Consider the following 23,942-nt stretch of genomic DNA (forward strand, 5'->3'; position numbering starts at 1 on the left):
TTTGAGTGGTAAATACAGGAAATGTGTCCGTCTGACTATGTTCTGAGTACTAGTCAGATCCCCAGAGCTCACTCAAATTGCAGAAACTGTCAGAACACAGCCTATGTACTAAAGATAATATTTGGCTCTTTGAAGACTGGCATAAGCTTAATGGTTTGAAGCAGAACAAATGAAACCAAAGCTTGAAACCAGTATAATACAGTATAAAGCTTTACAGTTGCCAGTGTTGAAATTCATGCATCTGTTTCTGCTCTATAAAAAATTAAGAGAATCAGAGGGTTATAGTGTCAGACCGAAATGCTTTCCTATTTTCATGTGGCAGAAATGTGTTGGATAAGCCATTCACTAGTGAGATTCCCTTCTCCCACTTCAGCCTGAGAAATCCACTGCTTCTCCTGGTCAATTTTCAAGGATTTACTATTGTATGTTAAGGAAAGTTGCCTCTCCAGCTCCAAGCAGGCCATTATCTCTTCTTTGGGACCTGACCCAAAGTATTAAAAACTGTTGAAGATCAGAGTGAAAATGGATTGGCCCTTCTTTTCTGTGCTTCCTTTCCTGTTGTATAATAACTGAACAGAGGGGACACTCAATATTAGACTCAGCAAAAGGAAATCGTTCTTTGTGAAGCATGCAGACAATCAAAGACTTTGTGGCCACAGGAAGTAAACAAGATCGTGGCTGTGGTTGAATTTTAAAAGGGGCTGAGTAGCTTGCAGACTTACAGTATCTAAAGGTACATAAGCTAAGATAATGAGTTGGGCAATCATTCAGGGTCAGTTTCTGAATGGCAGGTCTGTAGTGTAGGTAAGAGCATAGGAGCCTCCTCTTACTGTGCAACCTGTATAAGAGCCAGTCAGAATTGCAGCGTATATGCTCAGCAGAGGGCAGGAATTGCTCTGATTCCCCTGGAGGAGAGAGACAGTCACCCAGAGGGAGTATGCTGTACCTCACAAAGGGGTACTCCTCCAGGGTAATGGATGCAGTACCTGTGTCCTGCTCAATGCACAGTGGGGTTCCATTTGCTTTTACCAGGTCTGATATTGGCCCAGTGTTAGCAGGTCTCATTCTGATTCAAACTGAGTGCATTTTTTGGTATTTGTTTTCAGTGCCACCAAGTATTTATGGTTCAGATGAACTCTCCCAGTTGGCAGTAATTGAAGGAAGCCTTATCAGTTTGGTATGTGAATCCAGTGGTATTCCACCACCAAGCCTTACCTGGAAAAAGAACAGTGAGTTACCATTGTCAATAATTACAAACTATTAATTTTCTTCTTGCAGTTTTCGCCATTTTCCCCCGCAGACACTTTGGGAGGAATTTTCATAGGACCCTAAGGAAATTAAGGTGCTTAAATGCCATTGAAATTCAGTGGGATTTCCTTAGGCTCCTTTTACATTCCCAGCCTCAGCATGATGACAATAGTATCTAGCTACAATCATTGCCATTTGTGATTTAATGAACTTTCTTTTACCCAGATCAACATTTACAGGGAACTGTAAATCCTTGTGCTTCAGGGTATAAACTGATCATCAGCATATGTCCTCCTTATATTTTAGTATTGCACAGTTAGGTGCATTTTGAATTTTTCCTCACTACACTTAAGCGTTGACCAATTTGGAGACAGGATATCAGACAAGATAGAACCATTGAACTGTTCCAATATGGTAATTCCTATGTTCTTAATCAGTCCCAGTGTTAAAGTCTAGACATGCCTTTCCAGCGTGCCTTATCTATTTATCTGTATATTTATGTTCTTTTGAGGGCACTGTTCTTTGTGGTATCTGAATGACTGAACCTAACTGAATTTTGTAGGAGTTGTAGGAAAAAAAAATGTTTATTATAAAACACTACTTTTACTTAATAGAATTTTCAGACAAGATTCAATTGTGGCAAATCCTTATTATGCATTATCATTTAGTCATTTTGTCATCTTAAAGAAGCTAAAAAGGCAAAGACAAGTTGCTTATTACTGTATAGTAAGAACTAAATTTTCACACTCAGGTGTCTAAAATTAAATTAAAATATTTCAGCATTCAGAAAAACATTTGAAAGTGGCAGCTTCATCTTCAAAGGTTCTGAGCCCCCACAGCTCACACTTCTCAGCACCTTCAAAAATCTCCTCCAAAAACAAAACTATGTATGTAAGAGAGCAGTATGACTGCTCAGAGCTCCGGTATGAACCTGCAGAAAAACTTGAGAGTCTCTGGATTAAGTTTAGAAGCGTGAGCAACAAGGGTGATGTCGTGGTGGGAGTCTGCTATAGACCACCGGACCAAGGGGATGAGGTGGAGGAGGCTTTCTTCAGGCAACTAACGGAAGTTACTAGATCGCAGGCCCTAGTTCTCATGGGAGATTTCAATCACCGTGATATCTGCTGGGAGAGCAATACAGCAGTGCACAGACAATCCAAGAAGTTTTTGGAAAGTGTAGGGGACAATTTCCTATGAACCAACTAGGAGCAGAGCTCTTCTTGATCTGCTGCTCACAAACCTGAAAGAATTAGTAGGGGAAGCAAAAGTGGACGGGAACCTGGGAGGCAGTGACCATGAGATTGTTGAGTTCAGGATCCTGACAGAAGGAAGAAATGAGAACAGCAGAATACGGACCCTGGACTTCAGAAAAACAGACTTTGACTCTCTCAGGGAACTGATGGGCAGGATCTCCTGGGAGAATAACATGAGGGGGGAAGGAGTCCAGGAAAGCCAGAAGAGTACCCAGAAGTCACCTACTACAGGACAGGCCCAACAAAGAAAATAACAGAACGCCACTAGCCATCACCTTCAGCCCCCAACTAAAACCTCTCCAACGCATCATCAAGGATCTACAACCTATCCTGAAGGACGACCCATCACTCTCACAGGTCTTGGGAGACAGGCCAGTCCTTGCTTACAGACAGCCCCCCAATCTGAAGAAAATACTCACCAGCAACCACACACCACACAACAGAACCACTAACCCAGGAACCTATCCTTGCAACAAAGCCCGTTGCCAACTCTGTCCACATATCTATTCAGGGAATACCATCACAGGGTCTAATCACATCAGCCACACTATCAGAGGCTCGTTCACCTGCGCATCTACCAATGTGATATATGCCATCATGTGCCAGCAATGCCCCTCTGCCATGTACATTGGCCAAACTGGACAGTCTCTACGTAAAAGAATGAATGGACACAAATCAGACGTCAAGAATTATAACATTCAAAAACCAGTTGGAGAACACTTCAATCTCTCCGGTCACTTGATTACAGACCTAAGAGTGGCTATCCTTCAACAAAAAAGCTTCAAAAACATACTCCAATGAGAGACTGCTGAATTGGAATTAATTTGCAAACTGGATACAATTAATTTAGGCTTGAATAGAGACTGGGAATGGATGAGTCATTACACAAAGTAAAACTATTTCCCCATGGTATTTGTCCCCCCCACCCCACCCCCCACTGTTCCTCTGATATTCTTGTTAACTGCTGGAATTAGCCTACCTTGCTTGTCACCCTGAAAGGTTTTCCTCCTTTCCCCCCCTGCTGTTGGTGATGGCTTATCTTAAGTGATCACTCTCCTTACAGTGTGTATGATAAACCCATTGTTTCATGTTCTCTGTGTGTGTATATAAATCTCTCCTCTGTTTTTTCCACCAAATGCATCCGATGAAGTGAGCTGTAGCTCACGAAAGCTTATGCTCTAATAAATTTGTTAGTCTCTAAGGTGCCACAAGTACTCCTTTTCTTTTTGTATTTTAAAGAATCCTTATTGAGGTTGCAGGAACAAAAACCATCTATGTGTAGAAAGAATAGTATATATGGCAAGCGACCAGCTTGGCTTAACAGTGAAATCCTTGCTGGGACAAATTACCAGGGAGGAGTATAAAAATATTGCTCAGGCATGCAGGAGTGAAATCAGGAAGGCCAAATCATACTTGGAGTTGCAGCTAGCAAGAGATGTTAAGAGTAACAAGAAGCATTTCTTCCGGTATGTTAGCAACAAGAAGAAAGTTAAGGAAAGTGTGGGCCCCTTACTGAATGAGGGAGGCAACCTAGTGACAGAGGATGTGAAAAAAGCTAATGTACTCAATGCTTTTTTTGCCTCTGTCTTCACGAACAAGGTCAGCTCCCAGACTACTGCACTGGGCAGCACAGCATAGGGAGGAGATGACCAGCCCTCTGTGGAGAAAGAAGTGGTTCAGGACTATTTAGAAAAGCTGGATGAGCACAAGTCTATGGGGCCGGATGCACTGCATTCAAGAGTGTTAAAGGAGTTGGCGGATGTGATTGCAGAGCCATTGGCCATTATCTTTGAAAACTCATGGCAATTGGGGGAGGTCCCGGACAACTGGAAAAAGGCTAATGGAGTGCCCATCTTTAAAAAAGGGAAGGAGGAGGATCCGGGGAAGTACAGGCCAGTCAGCCTCAATTCAGTCCCTGGAAAAATCATGGAGCAGGTCCTCAAGAAATCAATTCTGAAGCACTTTGAGGAGAGGAAAGTGATCAGGAACAGTCAGCATGGATTCACCAAGGGCAAGTCATGCCTGACTAATCTAATTGCCTTCTATGATGAAATAACTGGCTCTGTGGATGAGGGGAAAGCAGTGGATGTGGTATTCCTTGACTTTAGCAAAGCTTTTGATACGGTCCTCCCACTTCTTTAACTTGCTGGCAAGAATACTGTATGGGCTGGATGAATGGACTGTAAGGTGGATTGAAAGCTGGCTAGATCGTTGGGCTCAACGGGTAGTCATCAATGGCTCCATGTCTAGTTAGCAGCTGGTATCAAGCGGAGTGCCCCAAGGGTCAGTCCTCGGGCCGGTTTTCATTCATTAATGATCTGGAGGATGGCGTGGATTGCACCCTCAGCAAGTTAGTAGATGACACTAAACTGGGAGGAGTGGTAGATATGCTGGAGGGTAGGGATAGGATACAGAGGGACCTAGACAAATTAGAGGATTGGGCCAAAAGAAATCTGATGAGGTTCAACAAAGACAAGTGCAGAGTCCTGCACTTAGGAAGGAAGAATCCCATGCGTTTCTACAGACTAGGGACCGAATGGCTAGGCAGCAGTTCTGCAGAAAAGGACCTAGGGGTTATGGTGGATGTGGAGAAGCTGGATTTGAGTCAACAGTGTGCCCTTGTTGCCAAGAAGGGTAATGGCATTTTGGGCTGTATAAGTAGGGGCATTGCCAGCAGATCAAGGGACATGATCATTCCCCTCTATTCGACATTGGTGAGGCCTCATCTGGAGTACTGTGTCCAGTTTTGGGTCCCACACTACAAGAAGGATGTGGAAAAAACTGGAAAGCGTCCAGCGGAGGGCAATAAACATGGTTAGGGGATTGGAACAGATGATTTATGAGGAGAGGCTGAGGGAACTGGGATTGTTTAGTCTGCAGAAAAGAAGAGTGAGGCGGGATTTGATAGCTGCTTTCAACCACCTGAAAGGGGGTTCCAAAGAGGATAGATCTAGACTGTTCTCAGTGGTAGCAGATGACAGAATGAGGAGTAATGGTCTCAAGTTGCAGTGGGGGAGGTTTAGGTTGGATATTAGGAAAAACTTTTTCACTAGGAGGGTGGTGAAGCACTAGAATGCGTTACCTAGGGAGGTGGTGGGATCTCCTTCCTTAGAGGTTTTTAAGGTTAGGCTTGATAAAGCCCTGGCTGGGATGAGTTAGTTGGGGATTGGTCCTGCTTTGAGCAGGGGTTGGACTAGATGACCTCCTGAGGTCCCTTCCAACCCTGATATTCTATGATTCTATGATACTATGAAATGTACGATTTTCCAATGCACAAATCAGAAATAAGCATCCAAAGTTAAGTATCAGGGGTAGCCATGTTTGCCTGTATCCACAAAAACAAGGAGTCCAGGGGCACCTGAAAGGCTAACAGATTTATTTGAGCATAAGGTTTTGTGGGTAAAACCTCACTTCTTCAGATGCATGGAGTGAAAGTTACAGATGCAGACATAAATATACTGACACATGAAGAGAAGGGAGTTACCTCACAAGTGGAGAACCAGTGTTGATAGGGTCAATTCAATCAGGGTTAATGTAGTTCACTCCCAACAATAGATGAGGAGGTATCAATTCCAAGAAAGGTAAAGCTGCTTCTGTAATGAGCCAGCCACTCCCAGTCCCTATTCAAACCCAAATTAATGGTGTTAAATTTGCAAATGAATTTTAGTTCTACTGTTTCTCTTTGAAGTCTGTTTCTGAAGTTTTTTTTGTTCCAGTATAGCTACTTTCAATCTGTTATAGAATGTCCAGAAAGATTGAAGTGTTCTCCCACTGGCTTTTGTGTGTTACCATTCCTGATGTCCGATTTGTGTCCATTTATCCTTTTACGTAGGGACTGTCTGGTTTGGCCAATGTGCATGGCAGAGGGGCATTGCTGGCACATGATCTCATAAATAACATTAGTAGACATCCAGGTGAATGAGCCTCTGATGTGGCTGATGCTGTTGGGTCCTCTGATGGGGTCACTAGAGTAGATATGGGGACAGAGTAGGCAACGAGGTTGCTACAGGGATTGGTTCCTGGGTTAGTGTTTCTGTGGTGTGGTGTGTAGTTGCTGGTGAGTATTTGCTTCAGGTTGGGGGGCTATCTGTAAGTGAGGACTGGCCTGCCTCATCCAAAGTTAGGCATCCAAGTTTGAAAATTTAGGTCTAAGCAACTTCTTTATTTTTATGAGCGGCAACTCTGGGCTCAGATATTTCTAAAAGGAGCCGGTGAAATCTACTGAACAACCTCTTTACCATTCTCTGTGTTTTTATCTGAAAGAATATCTCTTGCAGGTTCTCCATTGCTGGCTGACCCTACAGGAAGAGTCAGGGTGCTGTCTGGAGGCAGACAGTTGCAGATTGCAATTGCTGAAAAATCTGATGCTGCATCCTATATGTGTCTGGCTTCAAACATAGCTGGAAACACAAAGAAAGAATACAATTTGCAAGTTTATGGTAGGTCATTATGTAATATTCTCTGTGATTATTGATCTGGAAAAACAATTACGTTATGAAACCTTAATTAGTAAAACTGTGTTAAGACTGTAAAGTTTTCAGAGAGTGACTTCCAGATGAAACAACATCAGCACAAGATCATAGTTGCTCAGCCAGAGTGAGGATTAATTTCTGGAGTCACCTGATAAACCTGCTGGCTACATACAATAAGGATATTGATTCAGGTCTCAGCTGAAATAATATGCAGGGCACCCTGACAGTGGGTACAGCCACCAGATGGGAAATTCCTGAAATTGGTTGAGTCTGTCTGATATCTAACAGATACAGATGCAAAAGTGATTTTCACCTGAATTCATCCTGAAAATTACTTTCTGCTGTGATAACATTACATATAGGCTGTGTTTATTTAGGAGTATGGTTTGCATGTAGTATAATACAGAAATGCTCTGATACACACTTATTCCAGATTTTTAAACTGCATATGTTATACAACAGATACACTGTCGGTTATTGTGAATAGCAAAGGACACAATACTGAGACAGCCTAAAAAAGGCAGCAAAGGAAAAATTATGAGAATAACTAAACACTGAAGTTTTTAAAAACCTTGCAGATATAGAATGCCTTTCAGCCTGAAAAATCCAGTAACATTTCAACAAAGAGACACATGTTTTGACAAATAGGGAGGAACTGGTTGAGAATTTGAAAGTGGAAGGCAGCTTGGGTGAAAGTAATAATGAAATGGTAGAGTTCATGATTCTGAAGAATGGTAGGAGGGAAAACGGCACCATAAAAACAATGGATTTCAAGAAGGCAGACTTCAGCAAACTCTGCGTGTTGGTAGTGTGATACAGGAGGGCCAGGGAGCAGTGGGAGAGTGCTCGAGGGCTCAAGGCTAATTAAGGCATGGTTCCCTGTAGACTAGGGAAGATGGCTGCAGGTTAATTGGAGTACCTGCAGTCAATCAAGGACTTGTTAGGAACCTAATAAAACCCCCTACTTCAGGCAGATGGTGGGGGAGGAGGAAGATGAGAGAACTGGGGCTTGGAGGTATGTTGTGAGATTTGGAAGACCTGAGTACTGAAGTAAGGGAGACCCTGCCCAGCAGGACAGGGAGATTCCCTTCACACCAGCATCTAAGGACCGAGGGTAACCCCACCTAAGGGGGACGAGGGTAAGAAACCCGCAGGGGTTGAGAGGGGCTGGGACTCAGAGCGAGGAGGAAATCCAGACCCCTCCCCCATTTCCCTCCTCTACCACCTTCCCGGACTAGTAGCGGGGCCCTCGGCACCCAAGAGCAGGGGCAAGGGGTGGCATCTTAGCTCCCCGCCAAAGAAAAGCGCAGGACCCACCAGACTAACATTGGCCATCTTGTCACAGAAGGTAAGATCCCATGGGAAGTAAGTCTGAGGGGGGCAAACAGTTCAATAGTGTTGGCAGTTTTTCAAAGAGACATTATTAAGGGCACATTGGCAAACTATCCCTCTGAATATCACGTGGGGTCCTGCAGGGATCAGTTCTGCGTTCAATATCTTCATCAGTGATTTAGAAAATGGCATAGAAAGTACCCTTATAAAGTTTGAAGATGATACCAAGCTGGGAGGGGTTGCAAATGCTTTGGTGGATAGGATTAAAATTCAAAATGATCTGGACAAATGGGAGAAATGATTTGAAGAAAATAGGATGAAATTCAGTAAGGACAAATGACCTCCTGAGGTCTCTTCCAACCCTAATATTCTATGATTCTATGAAAGTACTCCACTGAAGAAGGAATAATCAGTTGCACACATCCAAAATGGGAAATGACTTAGTAGGAAGGAGTACAGCAGAAAGGGATCTGGGGTTCATAGTGGATCACAAACTAAATGTGTCAACCATTTAATACTGTTGCAAAAAAAGCAAACATCATTCTGTGATGTATTAGTAGGAGTGTTGTAAGCAAGACATGAGAAGTAATTCTTCAGTTCTATTCCATGCTTGTTAGGCCTCAACTGGAGTATTGTGTCCAATTCTGAGTGCCACATTTCAGGAGGTTGAGGACAAATTAGAGAAAGTCCAGAGAAGAAGAACAAAAATGATTAAAGGTCTAGAAAACATGACCTATGAGGGAAGATTGAAAAAATTGGGTTTGTTTAGTCTGGAGAAGAGAAGACTGAGAGAGGGCATGATAACAGTTTTCAAGTACATAAAAGGTTGTTACAAGGAGGAGGTTAGTAAAATGTTCTCCTTAATCTCTGAGGATAGGACAAGAAGCAATGAGCTTAAATTGCAGCAAGAATGGTTTAGATTGGACATTAGGAAAAGCTTCCTAACTGTCATGGTAGTTGTGACAGGGGTCCCAGTGAGGGCCAGCTGTGGTAACTCAATTAGGGTGAACTGCAAAGAATGTGGCAGCCAAACCCCAAAAGCTGGTGGATATTCCAATACTTAGATTTACCAAGACTGCATAAAACAGCTTCTTTATTACCTTACTGGTTACTCAGAAGTCCAAAGAACACAGTTCCCTTAAAGTGATCCAGCCTCAGGCCTCCATCCAGGTACCTAAGTCAAATATGATGATTTCTGAAAATCTTATTTCATCATATAAAAGAAAAGGTTCTACTAATCTCAAAGGATCAGACACATTACCTCCCAGGTTATTGAATAGTCCAGATCTCGCCCAAATACATGCTACAGCCAATTCTTATTAACTAAATTAAATTTATTAAAAAAAACAAAAGAGAGAGAGAATGGTTAAAAGAAAAGGAGTACTTTGGCACCTTAGAGACTAACAAATTTATTTGAGCATAAGCTTTTGTGAGCTACAGCTCACTGATGAAGTGAGCTGTAGCTCACGAAAGCTTATGCTCAAATAAATTTGTTAGTCTCTAAGGTGCCAAAGTACTCCTTTTTCTTTTTGCGAATACAGACTAACACGGCTGCTACTCTGAAACCTGTCAGAATGGTTAAAAGATCAATACACATACAGGCATGAGTTCAATTCATTGAGGTTTAGATTCACAGCAGAGATGGTGAGCTTTGTAGCTGCAAAGAGTTCCTTTACAATTAGGTTTGCAGGTTATAGTCCAATGTCCAAATATCATATTCAGGGCATACCAGCGTAACTGGGACCTCAGTCTTGCGACTCAGACTTCCCCCGATAAAGCTTAAGCAGATCTGAGATGACAGAATCAGGACCCAAGGATTACAATTTCATGTCTTCTTTGACAAGTTGGGAGTTCCTCCGGGAACAAAAGGTAATTAGGATGACTTTGAAGGAGGTCCATAACTGGTACTTAGCTATAGAACTAACATAAGGCAGTTTGCTTGTTCCTCCACCATTCACAGATTATTTGCTATACATTAAAAAGAGAGATGAATACAGAGGTATTCCATGTTTACAATTCATTTAAATGCTAGGATGTTCTTTTGATTTCTGAATTATCAAAATACAGAATAGACAGGGATTGTTGATTACATTGTCAACCCTACTCCTACATATGTAAATACTCAAAAACACAAACATTATCTTCCCACATGTCTTTTGAGGGTTATTTATTTTGCAATATGTTTAACCCTTTCTGGCCGTGCGTCATAGTAGTTAAGCACTGGAATAAATTGCTAAAGGAGGTTGTGGAATCTCCATCATTGGAGATTTTTAAGAGCAGGGTAGACAAATACCTGTCAGGAATGGTTTAGATAATACTTAGTCCTGCCAGGAGTGCAGGGGACTGGGCTAATGACCTTTTGAGGTCCCTTCCAGTCCTATAGTTCTGTGTTTATAAAGTGGTTTGGGATCCTTACACACAGGCAGGAATCATTTCACCTACCACTGAAATGTAGCTCCCTTTAAGTTGAAACCTACCTAGAGCAGCTCAACACAACTATTTGGGACTGGAACTGAATAAGAATGAAGCAGCCACTTGAAACTGCAGGGTGAATATTAAGTCATTAAAATGCAATTAATACTTTAACTGGAATTTAGCCAAAATACTGGGATTAATACTTATATTCTTGTGAAAAAGGCCATTGACCACAAGTGGTAAAGACATTTTTACATGCTTATGTTTTTTCCGTCTTAGCTTCAGTGTCTCCTAACACCAAGCATTATCTGAGTACCGACTCAGAACACAGAGTGCAACCTACTGAATTGCCAGCATCACTTCTGCAGCACTGAGGTGTTTCTTGATGGTCTTTTAAGTATTTCACTCATTCTTATGTGTACGAATCACTGCACATTCTGAACTTCAGCTTCTCATGCTAAAGTTTTACATTTTGTTTCCTTTTCTTTAATAGTTCGCCCAACTATACTGAACAGTAGGAACCACCCTTTTGAAGTTGTTGTAACCAGAGGGAATAATATTTCACTGGAGTGCAAAGTACAGGGTAACCCACAGCCAGCAATAACCTGGATGAAAGATGGTCATCCCCTTGTCAATGGGAGGGGAGTAGAAATACTGAATGATGGACATCTTCTTCAGCTGAAGAATGCCCAGGTGTCTGACACTGGCCGCTACGTGTGTGTTGCTGTGAATGTGGCAGGACTGACTGACAGAAAATATGATTTAAACATTCATGGTGAGTAGGGGAGATGAATGGAGCAGGCAAGGTAGACACAGATATGTTTTCAGGTTTACTCAGGGGCAATAAGGAAACAGTTCTCATATTGATTGAGATGTTTCAGTTGTGCCTATCACATGGCTTTAGGCACATGACATAGATTAAAGCACAAATGTTTTTTTAAAAAAACAAATAAAAATCTTCTAACCCCTAAACATAGCCCTCCTAAAATCAAATCAACCCCCGTCTCCATCCCAGCTTCATCCTAAAGAAAAAGCTGGGAAAATAGGCCTTGTGGAGTATCCTGAAGGTCATCAAATCTGGGCTCAGATGCTCTAAAATGGGAAATGAGTGAGAAACCAAGAAAATCCTGCTGCTAATCCTCACCTGATAAAACTTGGTGGATGTTAGCTTGGATGCACTGAAGAATCACAGCAGCTAAGGTATTGCATGACAATAGAGACAGTTTCTCAAGTAGTCTGGAGGCAAACCAGTTAGGACTTTACAGGTTAAAACCAAACCTTAAACTACATCTGGAATTTGGCTGGTAGCCTATGCAAGTTATGGAGCATAAGTGTGCATGTGCACCCAGCAAGAAGGAACAAGTAATGAGTAGGCACTAGCTGCAATATCTGAATGGTTTAATTTATAGCCCCAGGTAGAGTACATTTCAGTAATCTGACTTCAGTGGCATGGATTACAGTGTGAGTATCTGCATTTAAAAGAAAAGCCATGGTATGTGACTTCAAAAATTACTGTGTCCAGTCTGATTCAGAATGGAACTTTATCTACACGCTGGCTATCCTTCCTGTTTCATCAGACACCTAACTCATGAAAGCTTATGCTCAAATAAATTTGTTAGTTACTAAGGTGCCACAAGTACTCCTTTTCTTTTTGCGGATACAGACTAACATGGCTGCTACTCTGAAACAGGTTTAATTTGACTACCAGGTTAGGGTAGCTACTGTATCACTGGATGAGGATGACTGATTATCATCACTAACGTGGTCTGTTTGACAAGTATTCTGCCACAGATCCCACTGAAACATGAAGGTTTATGAACATCTTGAGATAATGGGAGCCATGCAGCTCATCTCCAATTCTAAAGTCTTCCTATAAAATGAGAAAGGGAAACAGCAACTAGAGAAGAAAGGAAGAGGAAGAGAGAGAAAAAGATAGAAATTAAGTTGAAAATGAAGAAAATATGTATATTTCTGTAATTATTAAAAAAAGAGAGGTGACAATTACACTGTGGTTCTTTCTAGTTGGAAGCCTCTGGGGTAGCAAATTTTCTTTTTTTACTTCTAACATTTCTCTTATTTTATTATTAAACTTGGATGTATCGAAGAGAAAATTGTAAACTTAATCTGCTCACAGACTCAGATCTGTTCCTAAGCCTGAACTTCCTGCGTGGAAATGTGGTACTGTGCAAAAAATTGAATTATTCCTCTTCCTAACAATGGAAAACTGACAAGAGATTTACTATTGTTATTTAAATCCCTGAAAGGGGGTTACATCATATTTTTGCTTTTTCTATTAGAAAAAGTACAGTATTCTGACAGTCTGACACAATTTTCCTTAACAGTTTACTAGCTGTAGAATGGACATAGCAAGCAAAATGTAATATTGTGTACTAACTATGATTCTGAACCCATAAAGGGATTGATAGAATCAGCTCCAAGATATCTTCTGCCTTTTATGACATGACGTCTGAATAATATGAAGACTGAAAATGTTAAAATGATGGTACTTTGCTACCATGTAACTAGAATAGAAAAATGAAGTTACTCTGCAACTATGCAGTCCCATACTGGTCAGGATGGTTTTAGCTGCAGTGAATTAATTTGTTAGTTTAAAAAATCTGGTATGTCTTATCCAGAAGTAATCTTAGTTATTTTTATTCAGTTTTATCAGGTGTGTTTTTTCCTTTGTTTTGCTTTGTAGTCCCTCCAAATATTGTAGGTGACCTGGAAGTGCCTGAAAACATCAGCACTGTGGAGAAAAAATCCTGTCACTCTGATTTGTGAAGCATCTGGAATTCCCTTGCCATCAATAACATGGCTCAAGAATGGACGGCCTGTCCCCTTGAATAGCTCTGTCAGAATTCTGTCAGGTACAGTTGAGAGTCTGATATACTAACAACACAAGCAGAAATAGAAAAGCACTCAGCAAGAGTTCCTATTAACTAAAGACACTCGAAGCTTAGGGCCAGATTGGCTGCAGCATTTATTAAATTGCCAGTTGAACCAAATCTAAACCAAGCAGAAAGTTCTTACCAAATTTCATTTAGAGCTATACTAACTTGTGCAGATCTGAGAATCTCAGCGCTAGTGCAGTGCATGGCCTGTAACTTAGTATCCAATGGTATGCAAGAGCTAGCATCTACAAGTGAGATCCCACTCTGGGGTTTGGCAACCTGTTGATTGGTCCAACCTGGAAAGGGCTTATGCATAGGAATATTTATCCCCAGAGCCATTTCAGATGGTAACTGCTTACCTTGTGGATGCTGATAGGTGTGAGGCTCTCAGTGTGCATGTGCACCATGAAGTCAGTTCACTTAATCAAGCTTTTACCTCTGGATCATACTTTTTTTGTTTTTGTTTTGGGGGTTTTTTTTTGGTGCTCACTAACTGAGCATAAAACAGAATGAAAACCCAAATAATAAGAGAACTTTACCTTGAATATATGTGGGTCTGCAGTGACTCTAAATACCAGAACCAGAGGAAAACCTGCCTGTGAGCCCTTGGATTTAAAGTGGTAAATCCCTTTTTAACCTCAAAGCCAATCAGATCTAATCCTAGAGCAAACACAGAACAAGAAACTAAGATGGTTTGATATGACAGAGCACCTTCTGATAAAAGCCCAGAAAGACGGCACTTTGGCACACCATACCGCAGGTCATCAGCTGGAATGAAATGAAGTACAGGCTTTGGAATGCCTAACCTATAGTCAGGCAGGTAGGGAAACATATCCCCGCCAGAGGCAGAGAGCTAGGAACAAGCTTGTTGCATCTAGAGGAGCCCCATTACGCTAAGGCAGGAGTACTATCCCATGCAATCAAGCCTTATGACTTTGGACTCTGCCACTGGCTGATCTGATTGGCCAGTCATCTGAGTGATAGCTGCAGATGCAATTGGGATCTTTGATTTCTGACATCAGTCTGCTGGGGCTATCTAGAAAGGCCTGGCCCTTATACTTTTTTTTTCTGAGAGGAGGATTGACACAGGAGTGTCCTAAGTGAGAGGACTGTGATTTCCATTCCAATGAACCATGTTGCTCCAAGACTACAGAGAGGGGAGAGAGCAGCCTCCTGCATGACTGACACCTGCACTGTTACTCTGCATGTGATTGCTGTTTGATGACTTCATATTTAAAATACATAATTGACTTAGCAGCTCTGAAGCTAACAAAGGGATATATGGACCCAATGAAAAACACTTTGAAGTTGATGAGAGTCTTTGCATAGACTTGAGTTGGCTTTGACTCAGGCCCTTTAAACAACATTCAAGTACCAGGGATGACCTGTGCAAGGTTTGTTATCTGAGCGTGGCTGGGAGAAACTGATAAAAGTTAGGATGCTTCTCTTAAGTTGGGTCTGCAAAACTGGACTAGAAATCTAATGAAGTGATATTCCTGAAGTTTCTAGTTCTTCTGGTTGGGCCAGATGCATTACCCAAAGACAGCCCCTCTCTTGGGATTTCAGCCCCTTTGTTCTCAAACTTGCCCAGAACTTGGAAGAAGAACATGAATATGGAAAAATAATGGAAAACAAACAGAACCTTGTCAGAGGTTCAAAATAGTTTGTTTAAATCTTGAATCTGGAAATTTGGAGTATATTTTATTTTATCTGAAATAACTTTCCCATCCCTACACTTAAACATAAAAGGTTAGTTCTATTTCCAGTTATACGTGCCCTTTATTATCCACAGTGCATATGAAAAGGGTATGGGTGTCTGGTTATTATGTTACATAAATCTTATTTTTTGATCTTATGTTGGCTTTCTGTTGTGTGGATGATACTGCCATTAGCTCAAACAGCCTCTTTTGAGATCAGTTGTTTCCATTCTGTCCATTGATTGCTTCAATCCACTCCGATGTCACTAACTCCACAGTGCTCAGTCACTGCAGAGCTCAGAGAGATGAGCCATGGAAAGTCCTCAAGCTATCCCTGAATGTTGGTGGAGGGGGAGACTAATAACAACCCCATGCCTTGTTTTCTTGTGAATTTTACATGCTATTGTGTAATCACTCAGGAAAACTGCACAGAGTGGTGGTGAATTCTGATTTTTTGTTTTTATGGACTTTTGAGTTGCAGTTTGGAGTTTTCATTGTTTTTGCTTGTGAAGATGCTGAGGGAACAATCTCTAAATTAATATCTTAAAATAGTTCACCCTTTAACTCTTCCAAAGGAATAATTCAGTTCTGTAGATTAAAAGCATGCTTTGCATGGCAGGGGATCAAAAACTGTTTGAGTGGCCCACACGCTGCTTCCATTCACTCTGAATCCTCTTCCGTTTGTTCATGTTTTTCTAATATGGTTCCTTTAAAAAGCATGGAAAAACCCATCACATCACATCAGCATGAAGATAATAGCTGTAGGAAATGGAAAAGCTTTTAGTAAATTTTAATGTAAGTATGATCCGGGAAAACTGCAAAAGCTGTGGTAAAGCTGTGCAAGGGTGGGGAGGACAAGATAGGAGGGAAGACACACAGCCCTATGCAGGTGTTTGCTCACTACACAGCACAGAGGATGTTGATGGAGGAGAAGCAATCAACTTAATAAGAAATTACCTTTTGCCTACTAAAATTGTTGCCTCCTTTTATGTATAACACCTAAAACTAATATTAAAATTAGAATATATTAGAGAACATTTTTAAAAAAATTTTCTCTTCTTAATTTATGCATTTGATAGCACCTTGGGTTTAGTAAATTTGCTTTTCATGTGTAGCCAGCTAGGTGTTCACCAAAGCACTTATATAGGTGATAGTCCCATTGACTCCAATGGGAATAGTCACATGATCAAAGTTAAGCACAGGCCTTTGCTGTATTAGGGTCTGATCCTGCCCCACTGTGATCAATGAGAGTTTTGCCAATGATCGTAAAGGAAGCAGAATAGAGCCCAGAGTCAGTTTCTCCTGTTTGAGAGTCTTTTATATAGCATCAGGAGATAATTTATTTTTAAACATGATTGTAAAATCACAGAAATGGTTTGGATGCATTCAGTGTGGGATTTTTGGCATCCTTTATTTGTTTAGGAGGCTATTTTAATACTTTTATATTCTTGTGCCTTTTCTCTTCAGGGGGTAGGACACTGCGTTTAATGCACACTAAAGTGGAAGATGCGGGTCAATATACCTGTATAGTAACCAATGCTGCAGGAGAAGTGAGGAAACATTTTGGCCTTTCAGTTTTAGGTAAGTATATGATTTTGATGAAAGTAGACAAAAAGTGTCATACTGTATGTTTCACCAGCATATATATTAAAGTTTATACATGGTTCCCTATAGGGCTTGTCTAGATGAACAGTTAGCACATAGCAAGCTGGATGTGTATCTACAGTGCACTAGTATGCCATGCACTGTCCATGTAGACCCTCCTACCATGCACTAAAAGTTCACTTTGATCTACTCTGCTTTGAAAAAATGCCCTAGTGTGCCACATGCTAGCGTGCTGTATATTTACACCCTGAGTTGCTGTGCACTAAATGTTCTTCTAGACAAGCCCTACGAAAAATGAAAGTTCACTTGATAACATGATCTGAAAATCAATTTTAAACAAGTCAGACTTGCATGTAAACTGGCCATGGTTTTATTTGAAAATTAATATCATTCAGGCATGACAACATGTAACGGAATCACTGATAACTACTTATTTTCAGTTTGTAAAAATTACAGCATTATACGCAGGAAACCATGTGAAACTTAATACTGTGACTCCATCTCATTCAGTGCAGAGCTCAGAGAAACACTCAGGGTACAACTTCATGGGCACTGAACAAAATGTTTCTGCAAAACCCTTGTGAACTGAAACAGCCAAGTTTTATATTACTTTCGATATAAAGGAAATAGAACAAAGAGTGGTTACAGGGTAATGGTCTGCCGTAACAAAGTTGTAAAGGAAAATCCTAGGCCTACAATGAAAATAAATGGTGGAGCTGAGCTGAAGGTGGAACCAAAACCTTTATCTACAAAATCTGGGCTCCACTGAAAACCTTCCATGGCTATGACTTTATTTCTAGACAGTGATTAAACTATGCAGGCAATAATGGCTGAGCCAGCCAGCACAGTTAAACAGTATAATGAACTTTGTAGTACAATTACCCAAAAATGCTGTATTATATAATTTTGTCAGTCGCAAACTTTTTTTTAAGTTACATTTTCCCTAGGAATGTGCATAAATTTGGGGGTGGCATACTATTGCCAGATTAGTAGTCAGTATTACTTTTTAATCAGCAAGTAATTGTCAGGCATCCTGAAACTTGACTGACAATCACACCATTTAGCAGGATAATACTATAAGCTCTTGCTTTTCTGAAGTGCTAAGCAATGTGTGCTCCCATTGACTTCAGCTGGAGTTGTGGGTCTTCAGCCCTTCTGAAAGTCAGACCCTAAATGATAACTATATTCTGTCCATTCAGGTTTATTTGATTAGCTCAGGCACATGGAAAAATGTAAAAGCGGGATAAGCAGTAAAAGTATTCGTCATTTCACCATTTTCATTAAAATGGTTCTAACTTTAACAGAAGATGCCAGTGATGGAATTGGGAGCCTCACTACAATAGTCTTCACTTGCCTTGAGCAGAAATGCTAAGTGAAATCTATCTTAATTGGGTTACATGGAAATTTGTAGGATGGAAACCTCTTCTGTTTTCCTTTTTTGCATTTATTTTTGCATTCTAATAATTTATTTGTATTTCAAAGGGCTAGTTATAGGAATTAAGCCATTAGGTACACAGAGTATACACCAAGTTAAACAAATAAATGCTTTAAACAGAAGGTACCACAAAGATACTAATAGTCCATTCTTATACTGGCAGTCAAGCTGTCATTGTTTCCATAAATCATTTTGTAGCAGGCAGGCAAGCCAGGCTGTTCAGACACATTGGTGTGGCATTATTAGTACTATATCTGTAAAAGATATTTGAGGTAACTATGTCATATTTTTCTGAAAGTCTGGAATAATTTAGTGTTAATAATTTACTGAATTAATTTGGAGACAAGGTTGTGTTGTGTTTGTAATTCTTTTTCTTTTTTAAAATTTATTGTGAGCAGTAATAGTTGGCCCAGCTTTCCTCAAACCAGTCCTGAGCTTGTCTGATTTCATCTATCATTTTTTCCATGTCTCCCATTTATTGTTTTTGTCTAGTCATAGAACTCTCATAAAAGCCTTTTCAGTAGTGTTCATACACTCAGACTAAGAGGGTTTGACCCTAATTTCATCACACTTGGCAAGGATATGCCATATATTAGCCATGTCTGCTTGTCCACTGACCTTACTATCATGGTTGAGTCTGCCAGTAACCATCACCCCACTAAGCATGTTGTGCAGAGGACAAGTTTTAGCCACTGCCAATGAAGTAGTTTCTCCAGCTTTCAGCCCAGGGTTTGAGTTGTAGGCTTGATTTATTTTGTTCTCCCTCTTTCATTTTAAACTCTTTTACTCCTTATCAGGTGCTTAAGATCTGATCTAATTTTCTCATCAGTTTAAAGTAAATTCTATATCTTGAAATGTTTTTTAAAAATTAACTTTCACCTCCAAATTACTGGTAGGTCACAGTTAAATTGTGTGAAAGCAAAAAAAATGCTTCACTTTCTGTCTTTCTGGTGTATCTAGCTATCTAGAGCCCAGTCCTGCTGTGACGGGTTCGGTCACAGAGACCCCTCTTCAGACTGTCACCTGACACGCTGAAATTACCTTGAGCCAGCTTGGGACTCCAGAACCCTGCCTTGTTGAGCCAGACACACTAGCCTGCTGCAACACAGACCCAAGGTCTGAACCACGCCCCCAAAGCTGCAGGCGTTAACTGAAAACCACTCAGCAGGTTACCTGTTTCCAACACCCAGTTCCCAATGGGATCCAAATCTCAAATAAATCCATTTTACTCTGTTTAAAGCTTATACAGGGTAAACTCATTAATCACTTACTCTGGGTTAATTAATAAACAAAAGTGATTTTATTAAGTATAAAAAGTAGGATTTAAGTGGTTCCAAGTAATAACAGAGAGAACAAAGTAAGTTACTAAGCAAAATAAAACAAAATACACAAGTCGAAGCCAAATACGTCAAGAAACTGATTACAAGTAAAATCTCACCCTTGGAGATGTTCCAATAAGCTTCTTTCACGGGCTAGACTCCTTCCTTGTCTGGGCCCAATTCTTTCCCCTGGTATAGCCATTGTTAGTTCCTGCAGACATCTTAGGCAGAAAGCAGGGGGTGTTCTCATAACTGCAGCCCTTTTTGTTCTGTTCCACCCCCTTTTATAGCTTTGCCACAAGGCAGGAATCTTTTGTTTCTCTGGGTCCCCACCTCCCTTCTAAATGGAAAAGTACCAGATTTAAGATGGATTCCAGTATCATGTGACATGGTCACATGTCCTGTGAGACCCCCAGCCTCCATTCTTCCTGGGCTGGCCTACACATACATAGGAAGGTTTGAAAGTTAACAGAGCCATTTTACAGCCAATTGTCCTAGTCTATGGGAGCCATCAAGCTTCCAAACCACCATTAATGGTCCACACTTTGCATAATTACAATGGGACCTCAGAGTTATACTTCATATTCCTAGTTTCAGATACAAGAATGATACATTAATACAAATAGGATGCACACACTCAGATTATAAGCTTTGTAATGATACCTTACACGAGACCTTTTGCCTATAGCGAATTCCAGTTACATTATATTCATGCTCATAAGCATATTTCCATAAAACATTATGGATTGCAATGTCACACCTGCACTATTTGGGGTTACATAATGGTAGAATTTGGTCCCTAGTTCATCATCTTCTCTTCCTTCCCAGTTATAAAGCTCTCTCTAAATCCCTTGTTATACTTCAGAGAACCTAACCAGTCCTCCTTATAGCCATGTTGCTTTGTCTTCTTCAGCCTCTATGCTATATTACTGCTTTGAGTCCTAACTCCTTTTTCCTTTACCCAAGTACTACGAAATGCCCTTCATTTAAAGAAGCAATTGCTTCTCCAAAATCATAGAGTTAACTGTGTTGCGCTTTTCCCAACAATAAATGAAGCATATCGTGCCAATGGGGTGTCTCACAAAGGGGAGTAAGAGGTTCACAGCTTGCCTCTGGTCATGTTGGTGCACATACCAATGAGCAAGTTTTCATGTGCCTTGTCTATTTATGCAAGTACTGAAAATATAAGTGTTGTTTCCAGGAAATTAGGCTCTAAAGCTTCAGATGAATGAGTGAGTGTGGTTAGCAGTGGTGCAAACATTATTGTCCTGATTCTGATTTTGCTTCTGCTGGCATAAACCAGGGGTTGCTCTCCTGAAATTAGTGGGGAATTAAATCCTCCTCTCTAAATCTAACAGTAATGTATTTTGGCCTGTATTTCTTGTTTATGTGTAATTTGCACAGATGTGTGTTTTCTGTATGCACACAGGTAGTTAGAAATAGAACAGACTTTGGGTCAGACTGTAGGTTGACCTTTGAGCAAGTGCTCAAGTGGTAACAGAGGTCATGAGCAGATTCTCTCCTGTGTTCCCCTGCAGGGCTAGTCACAAATGTACTCCTTGTATTGAGTGTGCAAGGACTGCTCCTCACCAGCACCTCACAAGGACTAGCCAGCTCAAAAGGAGCAAGCGGGGGAGATTGAGGTGGGGGTGTTGGACAGTAGGGCTGGCTGATTGCAGAGTGGAACATTTTTTTTCCTGTAAATTCTGCTCGGGTGTTGTAACTTTGCACTGTCACCAATGCGGGCCTGTTCCTAGTAGGTCTGATTCAGCCATTTGTTATTTTTATATGAAAGAAGCAATATGTTTAGACACAGAGACAAATCGGGCCGGACTACGCTTGCTATCCTGCATCAGTGCAGCTGTGCTACTGTTAGAGCATCTTCATTAAAGCGCTACAAGCCAATGGGTGAGAGCTCTCCAATTAGCGTAATTAATCCACCTTCGTGAGAGGCAGTAGCTAAGTACGTGGGAAAAGCTCTCCCGCCAACATAGCACTGGCTACACAGGGGATTGTGTCGGTATAACTACGGTGCTCAGGTATGAATTTTTCACACACCTGAGTGATATAGTTATACCAATATAGGTCTGTAGTGTGTTATATTTAAATTGGTGTAACTAATAGTGTGCAATATTATGCCTTTTTTCTCCCTAATAGTGCCCCCAGGGATTGTGGGTGAGAATAAACTGGAGGATGTGAAAGTGAAAGAAAAACACAGTGTTATATTAACTTGTGAAGTCATAGGTAAGGCTTTGCAATGTCACAATATGTTTCCTATTCAACTGCTAAACCCACAGCAGTCTGGTGTGTGTGTGTGTGTGTGTGTGTTGTCCACATCACAGTTCTCTTCCTGACCACAGTTGTTTGAGTGTATATGTACAAATAGCTGAAAGCGAGAATTTGGCTCTTAGTTTTATCTTGACTGTTTTTTTTAACATGTTTTAATATCACTGTCAGTGCAGTGCATTTTTTAAATGAATGTGTTTTTAGTAAATAACCCTCAGAGAAATATCCTATAAAACTTGAGAGAGACTCTTTCTATAGTTTATTTTTTAAACATCCTGTAGAATTTAACAGAAAAGTATATTCCTTTTATGTGCAAAGTAATGCACATTGTAAAACATAATCCCAACTATACATATAAAATGATGGGGTCTAAATTAGCTGTTACCACTCAAGAAAGATCATGGAGTCATTGTGGATAGTTCTCTGAAAAGATACACTCAGCGTGCAGCAGCGGTCAAAAAACCTAACACAATGTTGGGAACCATTAGGAAAGGGATAGATAATAAGACAGAAAATATATTACTTCTATATATATCCATGGTATGCCCACATCTTGAATACCGTGTGCAGATTTGGTCATCCCCATCTCAAAAAAGATGTACTGGAATTGGTACAGAAAGGCAACAAAAATGATTAGGGATATGGAGAAGCTTCCATATGAGGAGAGATTAACAAGACTGGGATTTTTTAGCTTGGAAAAAGAGACTGCTAAGGTGGGATATGATAGAGGACTATAATATCATGACTGGTGTGGAGAAAGTAAATAAGGAAGTGTTATTTACTCGTTCTCATGACACAAGAACAAGGGGGTCCCCAAATGAAATTAATAGGAAGTAGGTTTAAAATAAACAAAAGGAAGTATTTCTTCATACAATGCACAGTTAACCCGTGGAACTCTTAGCCAGAGGATGTTGTGAAGGACAAGACTATAACAGGGTTCCAAAAATAACCAAATAAGTTAATGGGGGATAAGTCCATCAATGACTAGTAGCCCAGATGGGCAGGGATGGTGTCCCTAGCCTCTGTTGTCGGAAGATGTAATTGGTAACAGGGGATTGGATCACTTGATGATTACCTGTTCTTTTCATTTTCTCTGAAGCACCTGGCATTGGCCACTGTCAGAACAGGATACTGGAATAGATTGACTATTGGTCTGACCCAGTATGGCGGGTCTTATAAAATTCTAGAGGATGGTTCCAAAACCTATAGGGCTATAGAATATGTATTCTATAGAACTTTCCTAAATGGGAAATTTTAAGTGGACACATGAAAATGTTCTTTTCTATTGTTCAGTAACTTTTCATGTTCTAGAAGCTACAGTAATTAACACTTACAATTAATTGTATTTATTAAGGGAATCCTGTACCACAGATTACATGGTTAAAAGATGGACAGCCTCTTACCCAGGATGGAGATCACCAGATTCTTTCCAGTGGACGTTTTCTTCAAATCACCAATGCTCAAGTTACTTACACAGGGCGGTATACATGTGTTGCATCCAGTATAGCTGGTGACAAAAGCAAAAGTTACAGTCTCAATGTACTTGGTAAGTGATTGTGCTGGTTATCTAAGTAAGGTATTAATCTCATTGAAGGGTGGATATTCATGCTGGGGTGGCTCTAACAGTTAATAGCAGCAATGTCTAAGCTACCTGACTAGAGTTAAATACTTACCACTGTATACTTGCTAAAGTGTTTAATATTAATAAGGCACTTATGCTTTTAAGAAGAAACAAGTTATGTCAGAAAACAGGGAGTTAGAACAGGAATTAATCTACATATAGATTGAACAAAACAGTGCATTGTCTTGTGTTTTACAGAAGAAATGTGTTACAGACACCATTAAAGGAAATACTGTTTCATAAAAACTCAGACCACCTGTTATTTTATTATGATGGTTATCATGTTACAGACTACAACTAATACAGTAGAGTTTCTTTTACATAGTCTCATATCCTGGCCACATCCCCTGCCTAGCAATAGCTTT

General features: G+C 40.5%; 1 protein-coding gene across 1 annotated transcript in view; it reads left to right on the forward strand.

The window, feature by feature from the left end:
* Positions 1-23,942, forward strand: part of HMCN1 (hemicentin 1) — a 340,371-nt gene that overhangs the window by 222,383 nt on the left and 94,046 nt on the right. The window contains 8 exon segments of the mRNA XM_038414308.2: positions 1,107-1,229; positions 6,779-6,940; positions 11,214-11,495; positions 13,422-13,477; positions 13,479-13,590; positions 16,779-16,892; positions 21,828-21,914; positions 23,311-23,502. Coding sequence (XP_038270236.1) covers positions 1,107-1,229; positions 6,779-6,940; positions 11,214-11,495; positions 13,422-13,477; positions 13,479-13,590; positions 16,779-16,892; positions 21,828-21,914; positions 23,311-23,502 — 1,128 coding nt within the window.

This window comes from Dermochelys coriacea, chromosome 8 (assembly GCF_009764565.3).
Source record: "Dermochelys coriacea isolate rDerCor1 chromosome 8, rDerCor1.pri.v4, whole genome shotgun sequence".
Taxonomy (NCBI): domain Eukaryota; kingdom Metazoa; phylum Chordata; order Testudines; family Dermochelyidae; genus Dermochelys; species Dermochelys coriacea.